The sequence below is a fragment of the Metarhizium robertsii genome (assembly GCF_000187425.2).
Source record: "Metarhizium robertsii ARSEF 23 chromosome Unknown MAA_Scf_7, whole genome shotgun sequence".
Lineage (NCBI taxonomy): Eukaryota > Fungi > Ascomycota > Sordariomycetes > Hypocreales > Clavicipitaceae > Metarhizium > Metarhizium robertsii.
The window spans coordinates 991,527-1,012,788 of record NW_011942215.1 but is presented as its reverse complement, the minus strand read 5'-3'; the positions used below and the strand labels follow the sequence as shown (position 1 = coordinate 1,012,788).

At 54.2% G+C, this 21,262-nt stretch overlaps 8 protein-coding genes across 8 annotated transcripts; 4 read left to right on the top strand and 4 right to left on the bottom strand.

The window, feature by feature from the left end:
- Nucleotides 1-3,509: 3,509 nt before the first annotated feature.
- On the bottom strand, nt 3,510-4,712 carry MAA_00665 (Uracil-DNA glycosylase, active site protein; the record flags this gene model as incomplete). Its single annotated transcript, XM_007818663.1, has 2 exons — nt 3,510-4,296; nt 4,360-4,712. 2 exons carry the CDS (start codon nt 4,710-4,712, stop codon nt 3,510-3,512), a joined length of 1,140 nt encoding a protein of 379 aa, XP_007816854.1.
- Nucleotides 4,713-6,196: 1,484 nt separating this feature from the next.
- MAA_00666 (ER membrane protein) lies at nt 6,197-8,907 on the top strand (the record flags this gene model as incomplete). Its single annotated transcript, XM_007818664.2, has 4 exons — nt 6,197-6,224; nt 6,293-6,448; nt 6,512-8,461; nt 8,522-8,907. The coding sequence occupies 4 exons, from the start codon at nt 6,197-6,199 to the stop codon at nt 8,905-8,907; spliced, it is 2,520 nt and encodes an 839-aa protein (XP_007816855.2).
- Nucleotides 8,908-10,098: 1,191 nt separating this feature from the next.
- On the top strand, nt 10,099-10,716 carry MAA_00667 (Chitin synthesis regulation, Congo red resistance, RCR protein; the record flags this gene model as incomplete). Its single annotated transcript, XM_007818665.2, has 3 exons — nt 10,099-10,170; nt 10,235-10,363; nt 10,435-10,716. The coding sequence occupies 3 exons, from the start codon at nt 10,099-10,101 to the stop codon at nt 10,714-10,716; spliced, it is 483 nt and encodes a 160-aa protein (XP_007816856.2).
- A 325-nt stretch (nt 10,717-11,041) lies between these two features.
- MAA_00668 (uncharacterized protein) lies at nt 11,042-11,832 on the bottom strand (the record flags this gene model as incomplete). The annotated part of the gene is made up of 2 exons (XM_007818666.1): nt 11,042-11,505; nt 11,574-11,832. 2 exons carry the CDS (start codon nt 11,830-11,832, stop codon nt 11,042-11,044), a joined length of 723 nt encoding a protein of 240 aa, XP_007816857.1.
- Nucleotides 11,833-12,582: 750 nt separating this feature from the next.
- MAA_00669 (alanyl-tRNA synthetase) lies at nt 12,583-15,690 on the top strand (the record flags this gene model as incomplete). Its single annotated transcript, XM_007818667.1, has 3 exons — nt 12,583-12,661; nt 12,851-15,459; nt 15,520-15,690. 3 exons carry the CDS (start codon nt 12,583-12,585, stop codon nt 15,688-15,690), a joined length of 2,859 nt encoding a protein of 952 aa, XP_007816858.1.
- Nucleotides 15,691-15,942: 252 nt separating this feature from the next.
- Nucleotides 15,943-17,612, bottom strand: MAA_00670 (uncharacterized protein; the record flags this gene model as incomplete). The annotated part of the gene is made up of 3 exons (XM_007818668.1): nt 15,943-16,152; nt 16,225-17,201; nt 17,270-17,612. The coding sequence occupies 3 exons, from the start codon at nt 17,610-17,612 to the stop codon at nt 15,943-15,945; spliced, it is 1,530 nt and encodes a 509-aa protein (XP_007816859.1).
- A 305-nt stretch (nt 17,613-17,917) lies between these two features.
- On the top strand, nt 17,918-19,252 carry MAA_00671 (Cysteine synthase/cystathionine beta-synthase P-phosphate-binding site; the record flags this gene model as incomplete). The annotated part of the gene is made up of 1 exon (XM_007818669.1): nt 17,918-19,252. The coding sequence occupies one exon, from the start codon at nt 17,918-17,920 to the stop codon at nt 19,250-19,252; it is 1,335 nt and encodes a 444-aa protein (XP_007816860.1).
- A 516-nt stretch (nt 19,253-19,768) lies between these two features.
- MAA_00672 (Transcription elongation factor S-II, central domain protein) lies at nt 19,769-20,958 on the bottom strand (the record flags this gene model as incomplete). The annotated part of the gene is made up of 3 exons (XM_007818670.1): nt 19,769-19,777; nt 19,842-20,600; nt 20,824-20,958. The coding sequence occupies 3 exons, from the start codon at nt 20,956-20,958 to the stop codon at nt 19,769-19,771; spliced, it is 903 nt and encodes a 300-aa protein (XP_007816861.1).
- Between the last annotated feature and the right edge of the window lie 304 nt (nt 20,959-21,262).

Sequence of the window (21,262 nt, the reverse complement as noted above, 5' to 3'; positions counted from 1 at the left end):
ATGAAAGGGGGGTTCCCGAACGAGGGGGGATATAATTTCAACGGCGGCGAGAAGGATATGTGGTGTGCCGCCTCGATTTACCTCGTCCAAACCAGATCGTGCTGTGGTGCAGTGTAGGATGCAGGAATCATGCACAACGGCGAGAAACTGTTGCGATCAGGGGCTGCGAAGTCTGAGAGCTGGTGGAAATCAGAAAACGCTCTCGACCACACACTTGAGCGCAATGGCGGAGGTAGGTAGTGTGGGTTTGCTTAGTGCAGTGCTGGACAACAAAAAATAAAAAGCAAGCCCAGCCGAAATAGAGTCGAGGCCTAATGATGAAACAGACAGATGGACGGTGGTCCAGGTGTGGTCGAAAAGGTAGTTCAACTCGCGCTGCGACGTGTAAGTGGTGATGCGGGGACTGGAGACGGCAAGAGAGCGTCGAGAAAGTTAAAGGGGGGGGGGAGGGGTGTGTGTGGAAAGACGAATGGGACTCAAGACGAGGATGGTCTGCAGCCTAATGACTAGAACAAGTCTGCAGAGGGAAGTGAACTAAACAAGGAAGAAGCACAAAAGAGAATCAAGGCAGTGCCCCCAAACGCAAGGCATCTAAAGTGGCTAGACGGCAAGAAAGGGATTGAAGGGGAAAAGAGAGGAAAAGGCGAGCAGCAGAACAGACAGACACAAGTCGAGACGACATGAGACTGGACGGGGTGAAAGACGGGCGGCGACGACGTGGTGTCAAGTGATGGGTTGGCTGCTGGACCAGATATGACATTTGAGCCGGGTTGGACCATGGCGGTTCAGGGGCCAGAGAAGCACTGGGGAGACGCGAGATGATGATGGCCCTCTCGGTCCATGTCTTCTCCAGTTCACGGCGCCCTGTCGCCTGTTGTCCCAAGATCAAGCACTAATAGACGTGCATCGCCACTGAGCACGGCAGCACGGTTGACGCGACCAGGGGTCGAGTTGATCCCGACCTCGGATTGGCCCACGGCCCCTTTAAGGATAATGGGGGGACCGAAAAGTAAATTACAGTTGAGCTCAAGTGGCTCAGGTGGCTCAGGTGGCTCAGGGCCTCGCTGGGTGTGGCAGCGGGTACCTGCGGGGCGCAATGCAGTGGCGGACGAAGCGAAGTAGCATTACGGAGAACTTCATGTCAACTTGTGCGAGTGTCTGTCTGGCGAGAGACCAGACCAGATGAAGAGGCGCACCCCCACCATCTGCAGCGGCAGAGTTCAACCAGCGGCAGACCCGACTTCCTTCTTCTCGAGGGCTCAGGCCTCGTGCGGCGGTGATACTATTTATTGTACGTACTCCGTACATGCTCCGTATTATGCGTAAAACGTTGCCTGCGTCATCTCATCTGCGTCCGACTGCGAGAGTGTCTGCCAATTTTAGCAGTCCCCGTGCGCCCATCACATTCAATCATGATGTCGAATGTCGACGTTGCCATTTCGCCTCCATCCCCATTCGTCACGGCCAGCGACATCCCCCGACGTGGGATCCAGGAGCGACGCTTCACTCCATGATGAGTACATAACATACAATATGATACACACAAACATAACATTGGACAGTTGATACAGCATCTCTGGTGGTTGCCTGACGCTCGCTGAGCGGACGCCTTGACGCCGTCATCGATTAGGCCCACTTCCCCTTTACGGGACCTGGACGGAGTATTAGGCATTGCTTCTTTGGCTTGCGAGGAGAATTAGAGAATCTGGTGGTGGCTGTCAATGCGCAAGGCCGATTCTGATGACTCGCCTTGGCTGAACCGGGAGCCAGCCGCTCCTTGCGATTAATGCGTACTACTATACGGAGTAAGTGGCTCTTCCACTTCGTCGTCGCTGACGGGTAGTAGTATAGTACATATAGATATATTCCGTAAAGTATGTACGGAGTATTGGTGGCATACCGAGTGATATGCGCTGAATCTGGCCGAAATCTGTCCCCGTTTCACACTCCGATTCTGCCGTTTGTCATATCTCTGCCATCACACAATACCCAACATGATCGTGGAGCCTCTCTACCATATAAACAGTCCATCGCCGCGCTCTGCCCTACACACGCGGAGAGGCCATGGCTGCATCTATCAACGGCCGTCCAGGACCGTACGTCATCTGCTTTACCAAAACCATCTTGCTCACCGTGCCTCAAAACCCATCAATGCCATTGTCGACAAGTCCTGCCAGCGTTCACCGCGTGGTTGTGTCGTACCGCTGCCTTCTGAACCAGACTCCCGTCTACCACCGTTTCTGCCGCCTCGCCGCCATGTGCCCGGTGTACTCAGTAATATTTCATTATTCCGTAGCATTTCCTTGGATGAGGTCTGCCGCCTGAGTACTCCGTAGCAGGTTTTACCAATGATAGGCGGGCGCCCAAGGCGATTGCGGTGTGAGCCGTCCAATGTCTCAAAATTTGGCCAAAAACTACTTTCGCTCCAGCATGCCGGCATGGCATTGGTGGAGACGGAGCTTGTCCAATTCAGGTCTAGCCAGTTTGGCGTCTTTGACCCCTGAGCAGGCTAAACCGGAGATCATCTTTGACGGCCAAACATTCAAATGTCGAACAGGGTCGATAACGCCTTGAACGTGTCAGCTCCGTCTTGCCCTGTGTGCCGCTTCATGCGCTTGACGGCCTGCCAGGTGCTCAAGTAGCCGAATGTATTTGCGACTGTTCATTGCAATAGAAGAGAGCCATCAGTTTGGAACTGCACATCTCATCTCATCGCGTGCCGACCCAGTTGACTTGACTGATGACGTGCAGCTACACGCATGTGACGCCAGGACGACCAGGCACCGGAATAGCATAAGTCAACATCTCTGGACGAAGCTACGGCGCATTTCGGCATCGACGATGCCTAACCCGACATCGAGCCGTTTGCAACAGCGCGTCCTGTCATGAGACTAGTCGCTCTCGTAATGCTCGCACGTTGAAGATGCCAACGCACTTCATGCAGCCCTCTTGATCTGCGTTTGATTGGCCAAGCCATGCGGACTAGACACTGCCGCGCATTAGGCTACGGTTTCGGCTGCAGGTGTGCATAAAGTGACTTCTTGGCTGGTGATAATCCATTGCCTGGACACTTTTGGTTGTAAGTCTGCGTGTAAATGATGAGAAAGACGGAGCGACATTCAAGTGACGCGATACCTCCCTCGGATACGTTGAATTTAAAAAAGGGCATCATAATGATACGCATCGTGGTTTGGTGTTTTAACGAGCGAATGCCCGGTGTGTTGCACTGTGGAAAAGCCTGGCCCATCTGCCTCTTGGAGAGTCCAATGGGCATCTGAAAGGACCATCTCCGACAGTCTTGATGGACCGTTAGGCATGTGTGGAACAATTATTTGATTTCCACCCGCTCGAAAAGTTAAAGCTATGGGTACTTAATACATAATATCCTACAAAGGGTTGGAAATGCCTGGGAACGAGTTTGAACAGAATCGGCCACGGAAGACACATCCCCAGCAACCAGCCAGGCCACTCAGCTGTCCATGCTCCCCATCTCATCAGCGTTGTCTTGTCTACTCTGCCTTCTTTACCTCTTCCTCCGCTAATCGAAGAGCTTCCTCTAGCGCGGCCTCGTCCTCCGAATCCACATCCTCTTCTGTTTTGACCGTCTTGGTAACCTTAACTGCAGTAGATCCATTCACTTCCTTCCTCACCTCAGATTTGACTTCCTCCTTGACTTCCTCCTTGACCGACTTGGTCCCGTTGACAGATGCACCAGCGACCGTGGCTGCAACAGCCTTGGTCGTGACGCCTGGCGACAACGCCCAGTCGATTTCGCCCTCATCGCCATACCGCTTGATAAGCCACTCATTCGCCATCTTGAAGTGACCACAGTCAAAGAACCCCCTAGATGCGCTCAGTGGACTCGGGTGGACGCTCTGTAGAATCAAATGTCGCTGCTTGTCGATTTTCTGTACCCTCTTGCCAGCCGGCGTGCCCCATGCCATGAACACGACTCCCCGAGTACGTTTTTGAGCCACGAGATCAATGATCTTTTGCGTGAAGCGCTCCCAGCCACGGTTCGAATGCGAGTTCGCCTCGTGAGCTCGCACCGTCAAGCAGGTATTCAGCATCAGTACGCCGCGGTCAGCCCACGGTGTAAGCAGACCGCCCCGGTTGGGAGGCGGAACAAACGTAGGATAGTCCTTCTTTAGCGCAATATACATGTTCTTGAGGGAGGGCGGTGCAGGTGTGGGAGGTCGCACGGAGAAGGCCAAGCCGTGTGCTTGCCTATCGTTGTGGTAAGGATCTTGGCCGACGATGACGACCTTGACGTTGTGAAAGGGCGTGTGTCTCGACCTTTGTACAAGACGTTTAGCTCATGGTTGCAAAGATGGAAGCCAAGCAGACACACACACATACCAGGAATATACGTCCTCCTTTGGGGGGAACCACTTCCTCCCAGCATTCGTCTCCCGATCCAAAAACTTCTTCAGCTCCAGAAACTCCTTGCTCGTAATGTCATCCTTGAGAAGCGCCAGCCAGCTGTCGTGTAGCGTGTCAATCTCCAGCTTTAGAAGCTGCTTCTGCTCAGCCGTCAGGCCAGCTAGCCATTTTTGCTTGTCGAACTTGACGGCTGGAGGGGCGGGAGCAGAAGCACCCCCTTTGGCGGGCTTTGGTGCGCTGAAGAAGGAGGCGATGGAGCCGTTGGCCTTGGGTTTCTTGCCGTCGGCTCCATTTGTCAGGGACTCGCCTTTGCGTTTGAGCGTGGACATGGTCTGAAGATGTGTGAGGAGCCGGCGAGCTGGGAGGGCCCGGGCCTGGAGGTGACGACGCAGGGCGATTATGAGAGTCGTTTTCAGCTTAGTTTTGGGTATAAGTAAAATACAATACGGCTTGGAATAGCAGAGACGCAGCCCCGCGTTACATTTGTAGCTTTGGAGGAATTGGATGGATGGATGCTGCAGAGTTGTCGTTTGACATATCGGGACGGAGTTTCTTGCTGCCAGGCGCGTGGGAGACGCGGATTTTCAGGGCTGGAAGTGCCGGTTTACGCGACTGAGACCGTTGGGACCATTTTAAGGCAGGCGGTTGCAGCCCCCGCCAGCTGCAGCCACCGCCACAGGGGGGTTGAGGTGCTGAGAGTGTGGAGATGGGAGTTGGCCAATGAGTGACGCCGGCACCAATGATGTGCCTGGGGCTCAAGGGTCTCGCCGTGCTGTGTGAAGATTTTAATACGCCTTGTGACCTAGGTTTTAGGTTGAGTGATGAGTTTAATTGCGTGCCATGCTTCCCGAGTTTTGTTCCGTAGGAGAATTGATGTGGCGCTAACGTAACAGGGCATCACTGGCTTGGATTGTGAAGTTGTGAATGGCTTTGTGGGGGCGTGGACTTGAGCTTTTGTTGAACGGCGGCACTTTCTCACATGTAACGTTAAAATAACTGGCGGTTTTTCGATAATACTAGTACGGAGTAGTACTATCTTTGAACGAGTGTACTCCGTACATACGGAAAAGAGATGTACATGTAGCTTACTGTCTCGCAGTTGATGGGGTTTGTGACTGGCGGGACTAAAGGCGACAGCATGGTTGCACACAAACCTGTTGAGATTGCGACGTCCAGCTGTGCATGCGTATCGTTTCCCATTCTTTGAATTAAACAAGAAGGCTCAACCATTCTTAAATGCCTGGGTATTCGGGTTAGGTGCATTTGCTCATCGCTCAGTGTCCGCGATCGTGTCCTATTCTGGTGGCAGGTCAGACTATGTATTATGTAAGTTACACCCCGGTGTTGCGCGAAACACAAGCACCATCTGTTGCCGGTCAAAATAATAACCAACTAATCCGTGCTCTGCCCCGCAAATTGCTAAAACATTTGCCAGCAAACTAATCAATTTTCTATTCAATATGCAGAGCTTACACCTCGGCCGCACTTGGCCAGCATGGAACAGTCAGCCTAGAATCTAGCCACAAAGTTGAGGCACGCGATCGGCCAAACCGTGTTAGTCAGCCTTTAAACGAACACCCCGCCTCCGCTGCGAGCCGGCAAGACCCCCCGTCACCCTTCGATCTGATTCGAGGACGGAGACTGGTGTACTACGAGAGAAGTGGACAGCTTGTATTAGCTCTGGACCGACAGCTTCAAGGCCACCTTTTGCCAACGTCAACCATCATCACATCGCCACCTTCCCCAATCCCGTGTTGGACTCGCTATGCTTTGCACCCGATCATCGATTTCTGGCCCATAGCATTTGCCCAACATGAGGAGTTCAGCCATATGGCTTCTCCGTAAGTCGCTCTGCCATTGTGTCCGGTACTGCACTTGCCACCAGTTTGCTCACATGTCTCATTGGCAGTGCTTCCGCAGGCCGCTTTTGTTCTGGGTACGAACGCGCAATATTATAAAGATAATCATGCGGACAATACGCTCTGGAAGGAACCGAAGAACCATGGACTTGGTCCCAATACAGATGTTGAGACGGAGCATGTCCAGCCGCCGGTTCGGCAACCAGGTTGGTCCATGAATCCCCGACACACTTATGCCGACGACTGTTCAAGTAATTGACTCAGCATAGGAGCTGAATTCGTCGACGCTGCGCTATCGCAACTGAATAAAGCGTCGCGATCATCGCAACACCGAAGACAGCAGTCATCCGGCATAGTCGGAACCGTTGTCCGATACATCCTAAACACACTACCTACAGGACCTGCGACGGCCCCCTCACAGGAGCAGCAACAGCAATCAAAGCACGTCGCAACCGGTCCTCTCGCAAAGGCTGTTGATTTGTTGGAAAAAGCCGCACACCAGAATAATTCTGATGCCCTATATCTACTAGCAGAATTGAATTTCTTTGGAAACCACAGCCATACGAGAGACCTTCACGCCGCGTATAATTACTACAACCACCTGGCCAGCTCTTATGGCAACACGACTGCGCAATACATGTTGGGGCTCTTTCATTCAACGGGTCTTGGTGACGTAGTTCCGCGAGATCAGGCCAAGGCCTTGCTTTACTACACATTTGCAGCTCTCCGCGGCGATACTCGCGCCGCCATGGCTACCGCTTTCAGGCATCACATTGGTATTGGGGCTTCAAAGAGCTGTGAAGTAGCGGTTAAATATTACAAGCGCGTAGCCGACAAGGCAATTCAATGGCATCGATCTGGCCCTCCCGGCGGCGTGACCTGGATTTACCAGGGATGGCGAATTGCGGACGACGACGGCGGTGTTTATGGCGAGGGCGCTAGTGCGGCAAGCTCTGGACTGAACGCACGCAAAGTGAGCGTACACTCTGATGCGAACGCGGCCATTAGCGATGTCATCGAATACCTGGACCTCATGTCGCAAAAAGGCGACGTCAAAGCCTCTCTGAATTTGGGGAGAATATTTTATGACGGACAGAGGGGTCTCGAACACGACTATGGCCTTGCAAAGAAATATTTCTTTTTGGTTGCCTCTAGATACTGGAAAAGAGATGGTACGCTTGTGGACAACGCAAAGCCGGGCACCGATAAAATCGCTGCCAAAGCTGCGGGCTTCATCGGTCGCATGTACCTACGAGGAGAGGGCCTGCCACAAAACTTTGAGAGAGCTAAAGTATGGTTTGAGCGAGGGACGAAGCTCAACGACGCCCAGTCGCAGTATGGAATGGGGTTGATATTACTAAACGGCCTAGGTGTCAAGGAGAACGTTAAGCGGGCCTCGGAGCTTTTCCAACTTGCAGCAGCGGCAGACTATGCCCCAGCCCAGGTTGAGATTGGGCGACTGTACCTTGATCAGGGCGAAGCTGAGGACCTGCGAGTGGCAAGCAACTTCTTCGAACTTGCGGCTAGATATGGAAACATCGAAGCCCATTACTATCTGGCGGAGATGATATATAATGGCGTAGGGCGCGAAAAGGCCTGCAATATGGCCTTGGGCTACTACAAAAATGTTGCGGAGAAGGCAGAGCCCCTGGTCTCGTCATGGGCAGATGCAAATGATGCCTATGATGCTGGGGACTATGAAGTTGCTTTCCTTGAATATCTAATGGCAGCTGAACAGGGCTATGAGAGAGCACAAAACAATGTGGCTTACATGTTGGACATGACCGAGTCGGAGAAAAAATCGTTGTGGCTGGGCAAGTCACAGACCGAAGGAACTCTCCTCAATAACCCAAGTCTGGCTCTTATCCACTGGACACGATCGTCGAAACAGGCCAACATCGACTCGTTGGTCAAGATGGGTGACTATTACTTCTATGGTATCGGCACCAAAGCTGATGTCGGCAAGGCCGTGCAGTGCTATACCGGAGCGTCGGAGTACTCGCAAAGTGCCCAAGCCCTGTTCAATCTCGGATGGATGCACGAAAACGGTGTTGGCCTTGAGCAAGACTTCCACTTGGCCAAGAGATTCTATGACCAGGCACTGGAGGTGAATGAGGAGGCATACCTCCCTGTAACGCTGAGCCTCCTGAAGCTTCGAATTCGAAGTGCCTGGAACACGATTACACATGGCGAGGTTCATTCCATCCAGGACGAACCCAGTGAGTATAAATATTGTCCCGCAATCTCCGTCTTCTGTTGGGGCTAACATGTGTCTGCAGGCAAAAGCAAAGACTGGTCACTAGCAGAGTGGATTGCCAACTTTATGAAAGACGACCAATACTATGACGACGAAGCACTGTATGGGGATTACATGGATGATGATACTCTGGATGTCGGGGATGATGACTATCTTGACGCGGGCGGTGTTGTAGAAAGCATCCTCATTGTTGGCATCACCTTTTCTCTGGTATTACTTCTGTGGTATCGACAGAGGATGCAGCAAGCTTACGCACAGGCGGAGGAAGCGAGGCGACAGGGTCAAGGCCAAGGCCAGGGCCAGGGCCAGCAAGCGCAAGCGCAACAACCGATTCCAGGGCCGGCTGGGAATCCCGCGAACCGGTTTGATGGGTTTGGCGGGTGGGCTGCTGGGGGCATGGGCTTATAAATACTTTGGACACGTGTATATAGATTATGACTGGGGCGGGCGTTTGGGCAGCATTTCAGCGATGATTCGATGACATTCGTAGAGAATTCATTGGATGGCCACGAGCCGTCGTACAGACTTTTGCCATTTTGGGAGTGAAACGTATAAGCATGCTGAAATAGGGACATACTTGGTCTCGCAGCCCAGCATTGGTAGGTCCTGTGATGACGGATGATATTGACAGTAGCTGCCGACTTTTCCGAAGCTTCAATGTTCGTTTCACCTTGGCGGACGGATGCCAAGTCGAGTGGCGGATAGATCAATTGATCGTCACTACCCCGTAAGACACCAAACATTCTGGGTATGCGTGTAACGGGACATGTTGAGTGAAGCGCATGAATTCTTCCCAAATCGGTGGACGGCGACAGCCAGGGCTGGCCGAGATGGTGATGACATCAAATTGACGGCCCCAGGGGGCCATGGTGTTGGCAATTATGGACTCGCGATATGCGAGACCACTTGGATAAGCTGCTTCCATTTGCTGCAATCCGTGGCAGTCTGTAATTATAATGCAAAACAAGATGCAATGTGCTGAAGCTCGGATTGAACCTCGGCGTGTCATCAACTGATTCCAAAGCTCTCCGTCTTCCGCGGTCACCCTGCAGTAATACGTCTGGTACCTGCCAAGTACCACGTTGGCCAGACAGGCACGTGGTACGTCAGCACTCCACGCTTCCGTGTTCCAAGGGGCCAATGGGCGGCCGCCCGCTGATGATGCGTCAAAATCTGGGACCCCCAAGTGGCCCGATGCCCCCCCGGATGTCTCTGCATTTGGCACAGCAGCCACGACCTGAATTGCGGCCCGCCCCATCAATTCTGCTGTTGCCAAGGGTGAAACACGACACCTCACACCTCTGTGACTTGGAGTGCCGCAGGACGCAAGAGACGGACAAGAGCCCACACAGCCACCACGGCGTTGTTGTGCTGCCGGTGGCCATTACAATCCCTCCGCTCTGTCTTAAACGGAACCTGGCCATCACTCTTTTTACCCTTTTTGCCATTTCGTCTGGCCCCTTGCGTCGAAACCGTTTATCTACGCCGCACCCTCACTGACGAAAACCCCGGCTCCCTTGATCCAACGACTATATATTTTTTATTCTTCTCGCGCGGGACGCAGCACCCATAGTTGGACACATGGATGAAGCGACGACCATGGCGGTGGCTGCGAGAGATGTGGTTTACGCAAATGGGGACTATTTCTACGTCCCGTGGTGGCATACCAAGGTAAAGCTTCCCGTCACCAGAGCCCAGCGACTTGTCGCGTCATGCTGATTCCCCATATGTACAGACCGGCGTCATTGTGCGATGGGTGATTTTCCTAGTCATCTTCGCGCTCGTCATGGGCTACCTCATAGGAGGATATTACCACGCCAAGGCGCGCATTCGAAAGGGCCTCCAGCCACTGGCTTATCACAGAGTACGCACCCCTCGCCGTGACATGACATGCGCGGGAAGACGAAAAGGACAGTAGTACTGACCCGGTCGCAGTGTCTTGTTAGTCGTCGTTCCTACCAACCGACCTACCAGGAGCAGTGGCCGCAGTATCAATACAGCTACTACCCGCCCCAGCAAAACGGCCAGCAAAACGTCTACCCCATGAACGACATGCCTCTGCCGGCGTATGATCCCAACCGTCCGCCCATGTACTCTGGTCCGCCGGGAGGTTCCAAGGTCGATCCCTCACAGAATAGAACGTCGACGCATAGGATGCCGGAGAATAACCCTGCGCCCGAGTATGCGCCTCCTGCTGGGGCGCCTCCTGCTCGGTAGTTTGGCTTTTCGCCGGACCTGACATACGACTTGTTGTTTTTATTGTGGCTACTGCTGGGTAATAATGCCGGCTTTTGCGGCAGACTTGGAAAGAGAAACGCTGGTAGATTGAATATTCTGGGTGTAGCGTTTGGTTTATGTGCTTTTGCCATCAGCGGATTGGAATATTCGGCATTTATATTGACTAGATTATGGGTTGAATTTCTGAACTGCACGCTAACATTAATCGTTACTAAGAATATATTGTACACAAATAGTATAAGCACCAAAACACCTGGTATCCGATATTAACAAAAAAAAAAAAAGGGAAAAAGATAGACCGGTATCAATCCATGTCCATGGCTTCATCGTCTTCACCGTCGCCGGCATCGGTGATAGTAGTGCTTGCGACACCCATCTGCTCGAGTTTCTGCTTCTCTCTCATTCGCTGCCTCGCCTCTAGAACAGCCCGGCGCACGCTATCCTCCTCTTGCGGCACCGACAACGACGTCGGATCCTTGTACAGGACTAGCTGCATGCCCGCGAGCTCTCCGTCGTTATTTGCTAGGACGTGTTTGGGTATACGAGTCTCGCGAAGGTGTTTCTCGATGTCGGGAAGGAAGACGAGTTTTCCTTCCTCGTCCTCGCTTTCGGAAGAGAGCTCGTCGTCTAAGTTGTAGATGTATACTTTATGTTTAGAATCGTCTAGTTCCATGTGTTCGCAGGGCTGGGAGGTAGCTTGTGTCGCGCATGTTGCGCTGGGTGGATGGGGTGTTTCGACGGGAACATAGAGCTTGTTGCCGGATTGTTCTGTGAGATACCCCCATGTTAGATAGAGCAGGAAAGAAGAATAGAGGGAGTTGACATTGGGCGCATACCTAAATTAAGCAGACTTAAGCGCTTCGAAAGCCGTTCATTGTCCTGCGTCTCTGCTTTCCTCTTGCCTAGGGCCGAGGGGGGTTGCACATGCATGTGCATGGTGGTGTCGCTGGCGGGCGCTGGAGTGCCGACGCCGTCGCCCTGAGGCAGCGAGCCTGTAGTGCGGTTGGCGCCTGGGGCCAGGTGGGCTTCGGTGGACACGGCGAACTGGGGCGGGCCTGGGAGCAGGTGAGATGCTGGGCCCCCCTGAACCATCATCCTGATCTCAAGTGCTGCCTCAACTGTTGGAGCTCGAAAAACGACTTTGCGATTTCTTCACCTCCTCCTACGCAAGCGCGGCGCCGCGTCGCAGAGTCAGATTTGCATCTAAACCACGCGCACGCTCTAGGTCGGCCGGCCGATGTGGAATCTGGTTCTCGGGGACGTGCAAGCAACAACAGGCAGGGTGCTGTGGCAGGTTGCGCCTTGGTGAACCCGGCGAGTTTTACTCGGTACTTTTACGACGTTGCTGGATGGGTTGCGGGAAAGTCGTCTGGATTGGGACGATACCGAGGGTGACGGGGGCTGGGGAGCGTCGGGTCTGAGGAATTGGGCTTGTCGTGAGCGGACCAGCGTCGCGCTGCCTGCGTCTTTGGATCGCCTCGATAACTGACTGACTGACTGACTGGTTGATTGATTGATTGATTGATCGGGCAGATGCGCGCGCTTGGGAGCTGCGGCTTCGGCCTTGGTGGTGGCTGCGGGACTCGAGCTGTTGGACGGATGGTGACTGTGACGGCGACCGCGACGGTGGCGGGTGCAGGCGCTGCCGGTCCCTTTGTACCTTTGGCTCCTTCCGCATCCGCCTTGACTCATTCTTGTAGAAGTTTCTACAAAACCCACCCGCCGCTCTGCCGAGTCCGCACTTTGAGATTCCACACGTTACGCGCGACACGCTCGGCATCACTGCAACATCCCGCCGTTGCAATTTCTGACCAGGACCAGCGCCGATTATCATCTTCGTCCAACATGAGCGAGCTCAAATGGCCGTCTGCGCTGGTGCGCAAGGCCTTTTTTGACTATATGCAGCAGCGGGGTCATACAATAGGTACGCAAAATTGCCCCTCCTTCATGAACCTGGCCCAGACGGCCATCGTCGACGAGGTTTTGCCACACGGTCAAATGCCAGCCAAGGCGAACAAGGAATCGTGTCGAGACGTTTTTTGATTGCTTTTGAATACTTCACTCATATGACGATGTCGCTCGAAAAAACACCATGCTAACCAACGCCATGCAGTGCCTTCTGGTTCTGTCGTTCCCTACGATGACCCCACCTTGCTCTTCACCAACGCGGGCATGAACCAGTTCAAGCCCATCTTCCTCGGCACCATTAACCAGTCCGATCCCATGGCCAACCTCAAGCGTGCTGCCGATACTCAAAAAGTCATTCGTGCGGGCGGTAAGCACAACGATCTCGACGATGTCGGCAAGGACAGCTACCACCACACCTTCTTCGAGATGTTGGGCAACTGGTCCTTTGGCGACTACTTCAAGAAGGAGGCTATTGAGATGGCCTGGGAGATTCTCACAAAGGTCTATGGACTCGACCCCAAACGACTATATGCGACCTACTTCGAGGGTAATAAGGAGCTTGGCCTGCCCCCGGACGACGAGGCCAAGCAGTTATGGTTGGATATCGGCATGCCCGAGGATCAGATCGTTCCTGGAGATATGAAGGACAACTTTTGGGAAATGGGTGACCAGGGTCCTTGCGGTCCTTCCAGTGAGATTCATTACGACAAAATCGGCGGGCGAAATGCGGCGCATATTGTCAACCAGGATGACCCCATGGTCGTGGAGATTTGGAACCTCGTTTTCATGCAGTTTGATCGCCAGAAGGATGGCAGCCTGAAGCCTCTACCCGCAAAGCACATTGACACGGGTATGGGCTTTGAGCGAATGGTTTCCGCGCTCCAGGAGACCGACTCTAACTATGCCACCGACTGTTTCACCCCTCTATTCAAACAGATTCAAGAAGTCACTGGCGTAAGACCGTACTCAGATAAGTACGGCAAGGACGATGCTGATGGTATTGACACCGCCTACCGAGTGATTGCGGATCACATCCGAACTCTTTCCTTTGCGATTACGGACGGTGCCGTTCCCAACAGCGACGGCCGCGGCTACGTTATTCGACGAATTCTCAGAAGAGGAGTGCGATATGCGCGCAAGTACCTTAATGCCGAAATTGGCAGCTTCTTTTCCAAAATCCTTCCTGCTCTCGTTTCTCACATGGGAGATCAGTTCCCCGAGCTCGTTAAGAAGCAGCTGGATATTAAGGAAATTCTTGATGAGGAAGAGGAGGCTTTCGCACGCACACTGGACCGTGGCGAGGCCCAGTTTGAAAAGTATGCAGCAAAGGCGGCCAAGGCCGGTGTTAAGAAGCTTGATGGTGATGTTGTCTGGCGCTTGTACGATACCTTTGGTTTCCCCGTTGATTTGACCCAGATTATGGCTGAGGAGCGTGGCCTTGAGATTGATGAGAGTGAAGTCAGCGTTGCCAAGGAGAAGGCCCGCGAAGCGAGCAAGGCTGTCAAGGCGTCCGTTGATACCTTTGCCAAACTTGATGTTCACCAGATCGCCCAGCTTGACCAGCAAAAAGTTGCTCGAACAGACGACGATGCAAAGTTTGTGAAGGGCGACAGCAAGGGCAAGGTTCAACTTATCTTTGATGGAAAGACCTTCCACAACTCTACCAAAGAGTTGCCAGAAAAGACCGCCATCGGTATCCTGCTGGACAAGACCAATTTCTATGCTGAATCTGGTGGTCAAGTCGCCGACACGGGCCGAATTGTGATTGACGACGTTGTCGAATTCAAGGTCATGGATGTCCAAAACTATGGTGGCTTCATTCTACACAGCGGTTACATCGAGTACGGTGCGTTGTCGTCAGGGGATGAGGTTATTTGCGAGTATGACGAACTTCGCCGTTCTCCCATCCGCAACAACCACACCGGAACGCACGTGCTGAATCACTCCCTGCGAGAGGTTCTCGGCGACGACATCAACCAGAAAGGTTCCTTGGTGGACAATGAGAAGCTGCGTTTCGACTTCTCACACAAGAGCCAGGTCAAGATTGAGGAGCTTCGCAAGATTGAAACCCTCAGTAATGAATACATCCGCCGCAACTCAAAGATCTTTTCTAAAGACGTGGATCTAGATCTCGCGCGCCAGATCGAGGGAGTCCGTGCCGTCTTTGGCGAAACGTACCCCAACCCTGTGAGAGTCGTCTCCATTGGCATGGACGTTGACACCATGCTCAAGGACCCCAAGAAGCAGGAGTGGCGTCAATACAGTGTTGAATTCTGCGGCGGTACCCACGTTGAGCAAACCGGCCTGATTAAGGACCTTATTCTTGTCGAAGAGAGCGGCATTGCCAAGGGAATCCGCCGCATTATTGCGTACACTGGCGAGGCGGCACATCAAGTACAGCGCGAGGCGGCCGAGTTCTCCAAAAAGCTAGATATCCTTGAAGCCATGCCCTTTGGCCCTGCAAAGGATGCCCAAACCAAGGTTGTTTCGCAGGAGCTCAGCCAGCTCGTCATTTCCACCCTCACCAAGGACGAGCTCAACACGCGCTTCCAGAAGATTGCGACGTCTGTCATCGCCGAGCAGAAGAAGCGCCAGAAGGCCGAGGCCGGTGCGGCTGTAGGCTGCGTCATCAAGCACTTTGAGGAGAAGGAGGACGTCGACTATTTCGTCGGCCGTCTCCCCATCAGTGCCAACGCCAAGGCTCTGACAGAAGTGTTCAAGCACTTCCAGGCCAAGGACAAGACCAAGTCGGTGTATATATTCGGAGGTAGTCAGGAGGAAGGTGCCGTCGTGCACGGCGTCTACGTCGGATCCGTAAGTTCTCTTACTCATTCACCTGATGAATTTCATGACTGACTTTTTTCTTTCCCACAGGGCCTTGCATCCAAGGGCGTCACCGCCGAGCAATGGGCGTCGGTGGTATCAGACGTCGTAGGCGGCCGGTCAGGCGGTAAGGAGCCCACGCGCCAGGGCCAGGGCACGAAACCCGAAAACATTGATGATGCGGTCGAAGTCGCAAGGAAATGGCTCGAGGAAAAACTTTAAAGCATTGTATGTAGGTGTTGTTGGTGTAGTTGTTTATGGGAACCATGGGAGCCTATGTATTTAACAACGGCATGGATGGATGGATGACTTGGTACAGGGACATGGTAAATACCAATCAAGATTTATGTGAATTTTTTTTCGTCATGTTTCAATGGGCACCATTCGAAACGATAGAAGAGGTTCTATTTGCCTTGCGTACGTGTCGGGTATACGTCTCGGTCTATGATACATATATACAGCGGTCTATTCACACTAGACGGTAACAAGAACACTAGCATTCTTGTAGTAGGTCAACAGGGGATTCTCGCCACTCCTCGTCTCCGTGTCCTCCACGTATGCCCAGCGACGCATGAAATCGCCGTGGGTCATGACGCGCGTGAGCTTGCCCGTCACGGCGCGGTACATGGCCTCGGTGATGCGAAAGTCTGTGGGGAACAAGATGTCAAAGTAGCCTTGGTGAACCTACGACATGATCAGCACACGGCACGGGATGGGTCCTTCTTTGAAATGATGGCACTGGGCGGTTGTACGTACCAGCGGCGTTGTGACGGGCACCATTTTCCGATGGTACCTCGTCTGCACAACGGGGGCGTTCAACCCCTTCACGGCCTGGGGCAGCCAGTCAAAGTCTGAGGTGAGCAGCTTGTGGGCCGGAAAGTACTTTTCCAGCACGTCGAAGAACTGCATCAGGCGGGTGGGAATGTACTCGGCCTCGGAGAGGTTCGCGGCAAAGGGCATCTTGGTGGACAGCCACTTGAGCGCAGGGTTCGTGGGGTACGGACGCGGATAGTTGCCTCCCGTGGCGGCGTGGCGGACGCGGAAGAAGCGTGCGGCCACGGGGTCCAGGTCGTGGACGTAGAACTCGTAGAAGTCGCCGTCGCCGTCGATGAGCACGTGTCCCTGGAGCGGCTCCTCCGTGGCGACGTCGTACCGGATGCAGTCGTGGGAGAAGTTGTCAAAGACTTCCATGGCGAGGAAGAAGCACGGCGAGGGGACGTACTGGTCCCATTCGAAGATGGAGCGGTTCACAATGTCCACCTTGTCCCTGTGGCCGCGCGACTCGGCCGTCGACAGGAGGTGCTTGTTCTGGAGGGAGGCGAGGTTGGTGGAAATCTCAATGATGTTGTACCGCGTGCGGGCGTACACTTGGGGGTCTACTTCGCGGATGTAGTCGAGGATGTTGAGCATGAGGGTGCCTCTGCCGGCGCCCATTTCGTAGATGAGCAGGTCGTCGTAGGGATAGGTTGTTAGGCGGTAGTTGGTGACGAGGTAGCGGGCAATGGCCTCGCCGTAGTATGGGCGGAAGAGCTCCGTGGGCGTATGCCACAGCTGGCGGGTTGGGTTCTCGCCTTCGACGTCGTCGAGATGGTCTTCGAAGGAGGTGTAGCGGCGGCCGAGCTCGGACTGGAAGGCAAGGTCGTCGCGGAGAGTGGTAAAGTCGAAAGGTTCACCCGGGGAGAAGATGACGGCTTGTTTGGAAAAGTACCCGTATGAAGGGTTGTATAAGCTGTCTAATTCAGAGTTGTTAGAAACGTACGTATATGTCAAGTTGCAGCGGGAAAATACAACGCGTGCTTACCGTCGATAAAGTCACGGAGAAGCATCTTGACTTTTCTCGGCCGCTCCTTGCGCTTCTTCAGCTCCGACATGGAAATGTACGGGTACTGCGCAAACTCCTCCCGTCTGTCTTCGGGCAGGAGGTTTGTTCTCTGCTGCCAGCGACTTTCATTTGATTTCATGCCACGGTCTCGGGAGGCTCGCGTAGCGTACGAACTCGCCTGCTGGTGGTGATGTCGATGCCGGTAGCTGCTTGTGGTGGCCGCAGGGAATCCACGGCGTAATTGCTGCACCCGCGCTTGGCATCCTGCAGAACGATTGCGAAACAGCTGCCGGAAGAGCTGGGCCACGATGGGGGAGTCCATGGCTGGCGAGATGCAGGTTGAGCTCTCGTGATGCTCTCGTGAGGTTTTCCAGGGTTTGTCAATATTCGTTCGTCTCTGGCCGCGAAGAGAGCTCCAAGATTAAGTGGGGCTAAGCGCCTTGTTCCAGCATCTGAGTGGCTGCACTGTGGCCTTCCCACGGAACTCACAAACCTTATGCCAATTCTCATGACATCAGATTTGTTCAAGCACACACAGAAAAATATAATAGAAAAGCAACCTCTCGACTTAAGTCAAGTCCAGGGCGCATTCCCATATATTTGAAATGACTTCATGACCTTCCAGCCATGTCATTAAGTGATCACCCCAAGGCCTACGGCTCTGCAGCCGTTGCATTAGCCTTCGGGGCAGGCATCCTCGTCACACTCGGCTTCAAAGACTTATACCCCGATCTCGAATACCGCTACCAGCACACGCGCCGCCGCTCACAAGCTCGTCCCGGCGACCGCCGACGAAGCAGTCTGTTTTGGGGCCAGCCTCTCAAACTAGAAGACCACGAGTCGCAACCACCGTCACCGAGCCGTGGGGATCCCGGCGCCGGGACCGGCATCGCATCATGTATCGGCAACACGCCGCTCATTGAAATCGAGTCGCTCTCGAGAGCGACCGGGCGCGTCATCCTCGCCAAGGCCGAGTTCCTCAACGGGGCCGGGAACAGCCCCAAGGACCGCGTGGCGCTGAACATGATCCAGGAGGCCGAGAAGGCCGGCCTGCTCGTGCCTCACCGCGGCGACACCATCTACGAGGGCACAGTCGGCAGCACGGGCATCTCGCTGGCCACGCTGGCCCGCGCGAGGGGCTACAAGGCACACATCTGCATGCCCGACGACCAGGCGCTCGAGAAGTCGGACCTGCTTCACCACCTCGGCGCCGCCGTCGAGCGCGTCGCCGTTGCGCCCATCACCAGCCCAGACCACTTTGTCAACCTTGCTCGCCGGCGGGCAGACGCTCACACGGCCAGCTCCGCCGACGGGAGCAGGGGCTTCTTCGCGAACCAGTTTGAGAGCGAGGCCAACTGGCACGCACACCTCAACACGACAGGGCCCGAGATCTGGAGCCAGACGGGCGGCGACCTGGACGCGTTTGTTGCCGGCGCCGGGACGGGAGGCACCATCGCCGGCGTGGCTCGCTACTTGAGGCTCGGTGCCAAGGCGAGCGCCGTGAAGATCGTGCTGGCGGACCCCCAGGGCAGCGGCCTGTTCAACAAGGTCAAGCACGGCGTCATGTACTCCAACACGGAGAAGGAGGGCACCCGCCGGCGGCAACAGGTTGACTCCATGGTGGAGGGGATCGGCATCAACCGCGTGACGGAGAACTTTGAAGCGGGGAGGGATCTGATCGACGACGCGGTCAAGGTGACGGACGAGCAGGCCTGCCGTATGGCGAGGTGGCTAGTTGAGAATGACGGCATATTTGTCGGCAGCAGCAGCAGCGTGAACTGTGTGGCGGCGGTTGTTACGGCCATGGGGCTACCGGAGGGCAGTAAGGTTGTTACGGTGCTTTGCGATTCCGGCACGAGGCATTTAAGTAAGTTTTGGAAGAGGATCAAGGAAATGGGGCTGGAGGATGAGGAAGCTTCGGATCTGTTTGGCGAGCTGGGTATAGCGAGGCAGGAGGAGTGAGAAGACGACATCTTTATTCATAACATGATACCAGGAACCCGACTTGAATAATGCCGTCGGTGTCACTGTAGATTCGGCAACGGCCGCCTTGTAGCACAGCTAGGCATTTGTATAATCTACGCACTGATTGTATCCTCTTAGCAAGAGCAACTCTCCATGCTCACAGGTGCCTGGCCCGGGCTGTTTCTCCGACTTCTCTGGACTATCCTCACCAGAGTGTTGAATCTAGGCCCGCCCGCTCCATCATGTACAAAGAAAAATGTTAAAGAGGGAGAAGGAAAAAGATTACGTCTGAACTGGTGTATAGCAAACCTGTAACTCCCGTCCTAATTATATCGTCGTCTTGCAGACAGCCCAACCCGCACTCCTAAATGCAAACCAACACCCGGAAAACTGTAGAACGATAGAAACGCTGGCCTCTCCTAACCCGTTGTCACCTCACGTGCTTTGCGTCCCCTGGTAGAATAGTAAATATTGTACAGCCAAAGTACGGTTTTCTTTTTCCATGGTTTGTATTTAAGAGAACTAGTCGCAAAATGTCAGCACACAGACGAACCTGACTGGGAGCTTGATCTGCAGCTCGACATACCTTCCACCTGTGGCCGCAATTCATGCACTCGCAAAACGTCGTCATCGGTTCATCCGCGCTTCTGGTCTGAGCCTGCGTGTAGCTGACCTTCTTCATCTTGCAACGGCCACATTCCAAACTATCGCTGATGCTCTTCTCGGCCATGGGGACCTGGGCCCTCTTCATGTTCTCCTTCTCCAGCTCAATCTCCTTCTTGCGCTGGTCTTCGCTCTTGAGTTCTTCGTCGGTCATCTTGGCGAATTTTTCGGGCGATATGTCTCCCGACATGACGCGTTTGCCGAGGTCCTTGTTCGACTTTGTCTTGAGATTCGCAAAGAGAGACCGTATCTTCTTCTTATATCCCTCACCTTCGTCTTCCTTGAATTCGATAAAGACGGCGTGTTCCACAGCAACAGCCCTGGCGATGACATCGTCTGGAGACTCGGTCGACCTATACGCGAGACCATTGTAGATGAGACCAATGCACCTGTCTCGGACGCCCGAGCTGGTTCGCTTGAGCTCAACGCCGTCAGCAGTAAAGCTACGCTTCTCGGGGTCGCCCGTGAAGGCCTTCTTGGCACCGGTGGCAGAGCCTGCCTGCGGGACTGGGGATGAGGCCGGCGCCGCGGCGGGTGAGCCCATCTTTGGCCGCTGCGCCCTTGAGGCCTTCTCTTGTTCGACGAGCTTCTTCCACTTGATGACGAGTTCGGCGGCTGATCGTGCGATTTCCTTGTTGGGGTTTGCTCGAAGCTTTGCGACGAAAACACCGGCCTTTGTAGCCTGTTGAAAGCGACGTTAGAGATCTAGATAGAAAAGGGGGTTTTGAGGACGGCCACAGGGCGGCGGGACAATGTTGGACAAGATGATGTGATGCGCGCGCACGAAGCTCCCGTGGTGTATGAGGTTTGATGTCAGCAAGGCATGACGTCTTGACGAGTCATCCCACGACATGTGCATCCTCCACGGTCTGAACTCGCAAAGCAAGAAAGCGCCGAAAACGTACCCTCAGCATCTCCTCTGTAGGCTTGGCATCCTTCTTAAGTGATTCCAGCAACTTGATGGCGTTCTCGGGCGGTTCATTGGCAGCAACCGACTTGGTCAGCGCTTTTACACGCGACTCGAGCTCTCGTTGATCCATGGCGACTACGACGATGGGCGATGGCAATGCGCGGCGGGGAGCTGTGTGTGGTCGCAACGTGGTCGTTAAGTTTCTTAGGCTCAAAGGTGGCTTTGCTCGCGACCGGAGTTTGGCAGATGGTGCCGTGGGGTGGGAACAAATGTCTTCGGCGTTTGATCGCGTGAGATTCAGGGACTGTGTGTGATGTCTTGACCCTCCTTCGCCCTCCTTCGCCCCGGTGCCACCCCCTTCCCTTGTCCGGCCAGTTGCGTCAATCCGTTACGGCGTTGACGCGACCGACGTTTAGCCGGTCGCTACCGACGTT